Source organism: Muntiacus reevesi, chromosome 3 (assembly GCF_963930625.1).
Source record: "Muntiacus reevesi chromosome 3, mMunRee1.1, whole genome shotgun sequence".
Classification (NCBI taxonomy): domain Eukaryota; kingdom Metazoa; phylum Chordata; class Mammalia; order Artiodactyla; family Cervidae; genus Muntiacus; species Muntiacus reevesi.
In genome coordinates, this window is record NC_089251.1 from 108,600,084 (window position 1) to 108,609,760 (window position 9,677).

Below are 9,677 nucleotides of genomic sequence, written 5' to 3' on the forward strand. Positions count from 1 at the left end.
AGACCCTCTCCTATTTTCCCCAACTTTGGAAGCCCAAGAGGAATTAAACCAGAAAAGGGTGAGGCGGGAAGTAAGCCAAGCCCAATGATCCATTTATTTATCTCTGAAATGGATCTATCAGCACCATGCCTGCCTGACAGGTGAGGGTCCTGTTTCACATCCCCTGCTAGAGAAACATCATGATTAATGGCATTAATGAGGACCGCCATCTGCTAGTTAGCAACACAGCTCTCAAACGACCTAAGAACTGGGACTCGGGAGAGATTTCTATCCTAGGCCCCCAACTTGCTGGGTGAGCTCCTTCCAGTCACTCTTCAGTCTTCCCTCACTTGTAAAGCGAGGCAGGGCAAGGCTCTTCTCTGCACCCAATGCGTGTGGGGCTCCCCCATGAGCCCTTTCTACTTCTCCCTCTTCCCCAGGCTTAGCTGGGCATTCTCCCATCTCCCTTTTAAGGGAATAAGCAAGTTTACTTTTCCTAAGTTCCAAGAAAGACATGAATTTATTCTCCCTAAATCCAGCTTTGTGAGAAAGTGTTAGCACTTAAAGGAATCAAATTATAAACACAAGTGTTTAAAAACCGTTTATTATGCAAAATGTTAACTTTTATAAAAAGTTTAATATACATCGCATGGTTACAGAAAGTCACCTTCCTGCAAAAAAGGTACAAAAGCTAAATACTCTATTATAGAGTTCATAATCAGGGCAACAGAGTCTTTCTCCAAGGAGACCAGAAGACCAGCTCTACCGCTGCCTTGGCCAAGGCAGAATTTGGAGAACAGCCAGCCCCCACCCCGAACACCTCCACACACTGAAAGACAGTCTTTAAAACTTGGGAGTGGGGTGAGGGCTGGGGGAGGGTGCCCAGAGCGAGCGCTGGCTCTTTAGGCCACCCAAGTTCACAGTCCTTCGCTCCTGGGCGCAGGTCCAGCCTCGAGGCAGGGGTTTGGGGAAGTCAAGTGGGCAGGGCAAGGTTGAGGCCCATCCATGCCCTCGGGCTTCCGGCCGTAGAGGGTCCCGGGGTCCCGGACGGGCGCCAGCACCTGCGTTCTGGGCGGGGGAGGAAAGAAGACCAGGGTGCCGTCAGTTTCCGCCGAGCGCGCCGAAGCGGGGGCCGTCCGCAGACTGGCCGGCGCCAGGGAGGAAACTCGGTCTCTACCTCCAGCTGATAACTCCGCGCCCCACACTGCCCCCACCCAGTTGGCGCCGAAGGACCACAGGCGGAGCTTGCACCACCCCTCCCTCTTGGAAGTGACACTACTTGGGAGGGGGCTGAGGAAAACGCGTCTCCCTTTACGACTCCAAGCCACAGCCAGACTGGTTATATTTTATTTAGTCGGACCTGCGTCTATAGTTTCGCGTCTTTGGCCAATGGGGGAAGACCGTAACAACGTGCACTTTAGGTTGAAACGAACTCTGGATCGGAATTGGTTCCGTCATTCATTTGATGTGACCACAGGCCAGTCACTTGCGCCTCTCTGGCCTGAATTTCCCTAAACCGAGGGGGCCGCGGCAATCCTTTAAAAGGTCTACCAACTCTAAGATCTGCCGTTTAAGCACCAGCCGTCCCCCTTCCCCGCCCCCGAGAGATACGGCTTGGATAACTCACCTGGAGGCGCCAGGACGGGCCAGGTCAGTGGCAGAAGCTCCTTTGGTCGTTGGAGATCACAAGTTCCGGAGCGAGCTCGGCTGTCTGAGAGAAGGAAAAGGGGGGAAGGGTTTACGCACGGAGTTTGGAAGGTCCAGGGGTCCCGTAGCATCCCAGCCCTGGAGCTCAGCCCCGCCCCTGCTCCGGAGCACGCCCGCGCGCACCTGGATGGGAAGATGCGGGCCGTCTGGGGGCCCAGGGGCCGGCTCGGCCAGGACCACCTGCAGGTCGAGGATGTAGTCGATGACGCGCTGCAGGATTTCCACCTGGCTAAGCTGAGTGCCTCGCGGGACTCCGGGTACCAGTTCCCTCAGCCGCGAGTAGCAGTGGTTCATGTCGTCAAGCAGGCTCAGCGGCTCCTCGGCGGCCGGGCTCTTGCCACGGCCCCGCGCGATGGCCAGGCTGCGTTCCGACAGGCAGCACACCGCCTCGTAGCAGCCGCGCACCGGGCTGAGCGCCTTCATACTGAGCGGTGAGGTTGGGAAGTGCTGGAAGGAAGGAGAACGCCAGAGACCCCCTAGAGCAGCCTGCAACGCGCGCACGCTCTCCGAAGTCTGCACTTATAGAGTCGGCCTGGAGGGCACGCCCCTTTATGCAAAACAGCCCGCCTTGGCCCCGCCTCCGCCAACCCTGGGCGTTCACAACCCGGGTAAATTGCAAACAGGCTTCCTCTGGCCGGTCTGACGCCGAATACCGCGGAGCCGCGGATTCAAAGAATGAGGAAGCGCTGATACTGGGGAGAGGCGGGCCTCTTTGCCAGCAAGGATTTTTAAAAAATCACTTAAAACCATTAACTTTTAAAAATTTGCCTTTTCCTGGCAGCGCCCCATATCTTCGAGCTCCCCTGCCCCCTTGCCAGTCCACCTACAGCCCAATACTTGTTCGAACCCATAGTCCTCCGAGGTCATAAATCCCTGAACAGCAAAGCTTTTTTTTTTTAAGCAAAAGATTTTTCAAGGGAAACTTGTAAGGAATTAGTGCCGCCTTGTTCCCCAATTTGCTGTTCGTCTGACCTCCAGACTCACTGGCGTCAGGAATTATCTTGTGACCAGAGGGGGAAAAAATTAATTGCGGTGAAGCTGAGGTTACAATGAAGAAAACAGATTTGGGCTAGGCGCTGAGATTGCAGAAGGAGGAGGGGAAGGGGGTTTGAGCAAAAAACACTGTTTGAGCAACAGGGAGAAAGGGGAAAAAAAAGGCTTGAATTGTGCTTTTTGCATGGGGAAGAAAAAGAGCTCCCACCCTCTGGCCTCATGCATTCCATAAGGAGCCAAATATATGCCCAGTTATGTTTTGGAAGTGAGTTTGATTAGAATTTTGGACAGGGTTTTGAATATGGAGTACAGATGGGCTGATTTCTAGATAACCTTTTTAGGAGCTCCCTTTGGGTCAGTTAATATTTTTTTAACTCTCCCTTCTCCCTCCCCCCAACCCCACATTCTCCACACACCTCTATGCAGAAAACAATAGTTTGGTAATTTCATCACTCTATTGTCTGTCTCTTTCTGCTGTGGGAGGGCAGGCCACCTGGACTTGATTATTCTTAGCCTTGCTGAAATGGCTCCAGCTCTATCTGAGAGCCCCCAAGAAAGGAACTGGGGGACAGGCGAGTAAGCCCCATATTGCAATGGGACATTGCATTCTTTGCTTGTCTTCTTGTCATTTCCAAGGGTTTTGGGGAAAGTGCAGCCTCTGAATGCTGGTTTCTGTCTTGGGAGTGACCAGGTGGGATCCCTCAATGGTTGCTTCCCTAATCAATCAGTTGATGAATATTTATGGAGCTGGTTTCCTTAAAACAGTGACTTCTGCTCTCAAGGATCCCAGAATTTGGGGAGACAAAATTAACACCGGAAACAATTAAGAGTTCTATACTGTGTGGCACTCATTAACAGGACAATGGGAGCTCAGAGCTAGGACAATCTCAAAAGAGTCATAGTGAAACAGGACACTAGACTGGGAGTTAGGAGTCCTGGATTCAACTTCCCAGCCTTGCCAATAATCTGTCCTGTGATCGTGGACAAGTTCAGGTACCCTGGCCTTGGTTCCTTGTGAATAAAGTGGGGAAATGGCGCTAAGTGGTTATTTGAAATCCTTTCCAACTCTAGAAGTCTGATGCTTTATGAAATTTGGGCAGGCAGGTGTGGGATGGTAAAGGGTCCAGAAAGGAGTTATAAAATGTTTCCAAGGTCACACCACAAGTAATGGCAGAGCCGACCCCAAAGTCTTTTTTTTTTTTTTTTTTTTGCTGTCATACCACAGGAATCTGTGTCCCAAGTAAAAGGTCTTCAAAAGATTTCTTCCTGAAATACGGATGTTTTCAAGGACAGTCTCTTTAGTATAAGAGGATGAAAATATCCTGTGAATGGACAGATCAGTCTATATATGCTACAGAAGTCAACTGGAGAGCCTGTCAGCTCTTTGGTCTCAGGAAAGGAATATGGTGACTATAAGGACTCCTGCATGACCGAAAAGAAAACCTTTTTCTTTTCGGTCATGCAGACCTCCATGGTTTGTGCAAAATAGTCAAGCCCAGGTTCTGGAAAAAATCACGGTCTCTGGGGCTAGGCATTTTTACGTTCAAATTTCCATTCTTTTTTAGTAAACCTGTGAGTTTTGGGTAAGTCACGTCTCTGCGCCTCAATTTTCCAATTTATAAAATGGAGCTAACTAGATCTACCTCCTTCCTTCCACAAATAATTATTAAATGTCTCTTCTCTGCAAGGCGCTTAACATACTGACTCCATCACGTCCATTAGTCTCCTTGGTGCCTGAGAACTGGTTGAGTGGATGTGAGGGCAAGTGACTGCTGAGTGCGTGTGTCTGGTTGAGTGGTCCGTGCTTAGTCCACAGGTCCACAAAGATTCAGGAGAAGGCAATGGCAACCCCCTCCAGTACTCTTGCCTGGAGAATCCCAGGGACGGGGGAGCCTGGCGGGCTGCCGTCTATGGGGTCGCACAGAGTCGGACTGAAGCGACGTAGCAGCAGGCACGTAGATTCCCCCCTCTCTTTCTCCCTCCTCCATCACTACCACTGATGTCGGGCTTGTGCAGAAGTTTGCAAAGCACTTTCACGTTATCTCTAAAGATGCTTTCAGGCTAAAATGCCCAGGAGCTGGGCGACACAGGCAGGAAAGAGATGCAGTGGGATTAGCAAGCAGAATTCTTTCCTGGTCATGTCAATAACTTGCAATGTGGCCTTGGAAGAATTTCCTTCCTTCCTGGGCTTCATTTTTTGTAAAATTGGGGGCGCGGGGAGCAAATGACCTCTATGGGTACTCTCCAATGTAAGATGCTAATTCTGAAAGAAATGGGTTACGGTTGAGAACACTGGATAAAGTTTGAACCCAAAAGACTTCTTTTTCCCAACAGCGGACTGAAGGGCTAGCTCAGGCCTTCTGCAACTTGTTTAGCGGTGGTGGGGCCTCAGTCTCTTATTCCAAATGCCTCTGAACTTTCTGTTCCCAGTTCTGCTCCTTTTACCAGCTTTTTCCCCCCTCTTGCATTTTTTATTTTTATGAAAGGATGTCATTAAGGCTTTTGTCTGCGCTGTTTTTGTTTCAGAACTTTTCTCACAATCCTATTTTTTGTTGAGGAATCCGCTCCTTTGCCCAGCTGTGGGTCCCGGTCCCACAGCTGTGTTGATCTAAGACTCAGCCCCAGACAGCCTGGCGCCAGGGTGGGACGTCATGCGTTCACACAGGGATGCGTGTCCCAGGCAACCTTTCCTCGGGCAGTCACCGGCCGGCGACTGCCGCCCCCACCAATGAGCGTCCGACACCCGAGAAAGGGGCGGAGTCTGCGCCGCCCCGACCCACAAGCGGCTTGTGAATTGCAGATGCTGAGAACTTGATAACGTTCCTTGAATTGGGGCCCTTTAATGGATTCCCCTCCCCACCTTCTATCTCTTTTAGTTCTTTATTTTCTTTCTTTCGTTGATTCTCTTTCTTCCCACCTTCGTCCTTTACTACATGTGTTTAATAAGTTTTCGTCGTCTTCTTTTTTTAACTGTCTCCCCCCAGTGTCAGGAATCATTTTGCAAGCATTTCCAGGAACTGAATCTTCCTTTGCCAAAATTAAAAAAAAAAAAAGAAAAAAAGTCAGTGTTGTGCTCTCTGATTTTTTTTTAAGAGTTGGCAGAACTGTTAAGTTATACTGTTTTGTCTTTAAATTTTTAAAAAGTAGTGGGGGGTCTCTGAGCTGTCGATTTCAAAGTCAAAGTAATGATGATGAGAATTGCAGATGTCTTTTTGCCTAAACTGAGCTTATATCTACCTTTCTATTTTTTTGCCTTTAATGTCGAAAGTGGGGACCAAGAGAACTTCTGAATCTTGCCCAAAGTTATTCTGGGCAAGATATCAGTTGCTGACCTGTAGCCAGGACCCAGACCTACCCCTCCTGTGGCTCCCTGTCCACTTTGCCCTCTAAATCTCTTTTGAATTAGGGTAGTCTGCTGTATTAGGGATACATTAGGGATCTCAGGACATATCCAGATGCTGCATTTCCTAATATGTACCTGTTTGACTTCCCCGGTGGCTCAGACAGTAAAGAATCTGCCTGCAGTGCAGGAGACCCTTGGTTCATTCCCGGGGTCTCGAAGATCCCCTGGAGAAACGAATGGCAACTCACTCCAGTATTCTTGCCTGGAGAATTCCATGGACAAAGGAGCCTGTTAGGCTACAGTCTATGGAGCCACAGAGAATCGGACACGACCAAGTGACTAACACATGCACACCTGTCTGCTCACAAAGTACCTGTGAGAGTGTGAGGAGGATTTCCTAGCCACACACTTAGAACATACCCCTCCCCTCCCCCTAGCAAGGCTAGACCTCAAACTACAGCTTTAGACTCTTGTGAAACAAGATCACAGGGAATGCAGGGTCAAAGCCTGGTTCAAACCCTTGGATAGACTACCTAGCCTGCCTCTGCCTCAGTTGTCTCCTCTGTAAAATGGGGAGAAATACCCACCCACTTAACAGCTGGGAGGATCAAGGGGATAAGGGATAGAAAGTGCCACAGGAGTCAAATTAGTTATTGTGTGCTGTGATGTGATATAACCCCTGGCGAGTGAGGTAGGTGGTTTCAAGAAGCTTAATGGTTCCTGCTGAGACTGTTCTCAGGAACGGCAATACTGAGAAGGGGACTATGGGGAGCACCTGGATCTCAGGCATGAGTCCTTATAGGAATGTGGATGTCTAGGGACCTCCAAGATGGGCTCCTTTACAGTTCAGAAGTACTTGGTCCCATCATTATCATCATCATCATCATCGTTCTTCATTGAATCTTAACTATTTGCCAAGTCCTGCTTGCCTTATGCATTGTCTCATTGATCCATTCTGTGTACCAGCAGACTGAGGCTCAGGGAAGTTAATATACTTGCCTAAGGTTACATGGCTAATAAGGTACAGATCCAAATCTTGCACCCAGGTACCTGTTTTAAAGCTTTTATCCTTCTGTGTTTATGATTTTCCTTCTGCCCTTTCAAGGGATCTCCTAGGAAAGTAGCCTGCTCCTGAGATGGTTTTATTCTACCCGATAGAGAAAAGCAAGACAATCATTATGTCAGAAGACAGACACTAAGGTATTAGAAAATGTTTTCTAAGCAGAGAGAGACTCAGAGAGCTTCGGACATTTCTTGGAAATCTGAAGAATCCCCCCCCCCCCCAAACCTTCCTGTCCATGCTTTAAGGGATGTTTATTCTTAAACAAAGTGCAAACTGACTACTCCTGTATTTAGGAGTCAGCTTTAGAGTTGAGTTTCCTCCCTCTCTCCTTCTTTCAACCCAAAGCCAGCCTAGCTTGGACCAGTCATAACACTCTTAAGTTAACTAAGCCCTTATGTCAGCAGGTAGGCAGTGACCGTGGGACATCCAGGGGCTGGCTTGGCATCTGGGAGATGTGTGGGTGGGTGGACAACCACAGGGAAGTACGAAGGGAATTTATTTTCTGAGAACCTATCTTGCACTGGTTCTTTATAAATTCTGTCTTGTATAATCTCTTTTGAGGGTAGGTATTATGACAAAGGTACTGAAGGTCAAAGAGATTTGTCTACAGAGCTAGAAGGAAAAAAAATTCCAACAATCAAAATCTGAACTCTCAGGTCTGGTGGCTCAAACATTGATGAATAAAAGGATGGAGACAGACATTCAAACTGCACACAGTGTCCAGACACTCCAGCATTTTTAGGCTAATGAGGCCAGATAGGGATAAGCTCATTTCTCTGTTAAGAGAAGTTTGGAGAAAAAAAGAAAGAAAGGTTTGGAACTTCTAGTCTTTAGAGAGCATCAGTAGGTTATGTGGAAATCTGGTTTAACAAGTAGCAAAAGGAAAAGGAATCATTGCAGAGGTTTGGCTATTTCCAAGGTACTTTCCTTCATAGTTTCACTGAACTCTTCCAACTGTCCTGTGGGGTTTATCGCTCACCTGCTTTGTAATTATGTCATATCATCTGCCTGGTCTCAGCATCCCTCACAGTGCCTGGCAGAGAATGGGCAATGAGTAAGGATGTAGTGAATTAAGCTCCACCTCGGTGATCACTCGTGGGAGACCCCTTAGGGGATGTTCTTTACCACAGACAGATGCTGACAATTGGATTGGGGCTCTCACTACTGGGGTTCAGGAAGGGCTTTAGAAAGATGATGGAACCAAGGCAAGAAAAGTTGAAGGTTAAAAAAAAAAAAAAAAGGAGCCTGGAAATGCAATGTCCACCCTGCCCCGATATTGTCTTGTGTTGGCCCAGGTCCCAGCAGCAGTTCAAAGGGCAGATATTGAGGTTGGGATGGTACGGATCCAGCCTGGGGACAGAGCTGACCCTGCAGGAGGGGAGAAGCCTCCCCCACGCCCATTTGGGCACTGCAGTGAAAGTGCAGGGGTGCAGGAAGGCTGAAGAGAGGCTGGCCACAGCTGCCCCCGAGTGTCTTCATTACTGTGGCCCCAGCATCAGCAGGCTCATAAGGGATTAGTTTAACCAAGTGCCAACGATGAGTCAGGCATCTCAACACATATTGTCTCTTACAACCCACATATCCATCAGAAGCTCAGAGAGGTGAGGCCACTCACCCAAGGTCACACAGCTGTTAGGAGGCAGAGCACAGCTGCTTGAGTCATGAGCCACGCTGCCAACTGGAGGGAGGGTCTAGAAGGTAATCCTGGAGAATGGGGGCCAGTTCTAAGGAGAAATGGGGGTTGGAAGAAGTGAAGTGAAGCGAAAGTCGCTCAGTCATGTCCGGCTCCTTGCGACCCCATGGAGGATACAGTCCATGGAATTCTCTAGACCAGAATACTGGAGTGGGCAGCCTATCCCTTCTCCAAGGGATCTTCCCCACCCAGGAATCCAACCGGAAGGAAAAGGAAATACATATTGGAAATCCACGTTGTTGAACAGACCTTTATGGTGTCAGGTGGTGTGTGGGTGTCTGTGTATGTGTGTAAGTGGGTTCTTCTTTTGAATGTGTGTGTTCCTCCCGGAGTGTGTGGTTGGCCCCTCTCTGGCTGTGGGACCCTTCTTGAGAGTTTGTGTGTCTGTGTCCCTGGTGAGACGGTGTATATGTGTGTGTGTGTGTGCGCGCGCACGTGTCTCCCAGAGTGATACTTAAAAGCGCGGTGCGTCTCCCAGAGTTCTCGTGGGCCCCTGCCTGAGCATACGACCTCCTCCGGGTCCGCAGCCTTCTCCCCACGCGCCCTTTCCGCGTGTACCCATTTTGCCCCAATCTCGGGGCCAGCTGCAGAACAGGGCCAAGAGGACAATGGGCTTGCGCGCCCGGGTGACCCTGTTCCTCCACTCCCTCGGCCCCTGCGACCCTCCCGCCCGCACCCCGCGCCCCCGCGGCCCCCACCCCGGGCCGGGTCGACCTGCCCCGGCCATCCGCGCCCGCGCCCCTGCGCCCCACCCCGGCCCGGCCCGACCTCGGGGGGCCCTCCCCGCCCGCGCCCCGGCGGCCCCACCCGGGCGGCCCCGGGCGCGCAGCTGCGGGGACACACAATCGCCGGCGCCCCCGCCCCGCCCCCTCGCGCAGCCCCTCTCCCAACAAAAGCCG

The 9,677-nt window shown here is 50.3% G+C and overlaps 1 protein-coding gene across 1 annotated transcript; it reads right to left on the bottom strand.

Annotated features, from left to right (window-relative positions):
* Positions 1-567: 567 nt before the first annotated feature.
* ID3 (inhibitor of DNA binding 3) lies at positions 568-2,192 on the bottom strand. The gene is made up of 3 exons (XM_065927517.1): positions 1,810-2,192; positions 1,607-1,690; positions 568-1,047 (listed from the first exon to the last, which is right to left on the bottom strand). The coding sequence occupies exons 1-2, from the start codon at positions 2,107-2,109 to the stop codon at positions 1,631-1,633; spliced, it is 360 nt and encodes a 119-aa protein (XP_065783589.1). The 5' UTR covers positions 2,110-2,192; the 3' UTR covers positions 568-1,047; positions 1,607-1,630.
* Positions 2,193-9,677: the final 7,485 nt, after the last annotated feature.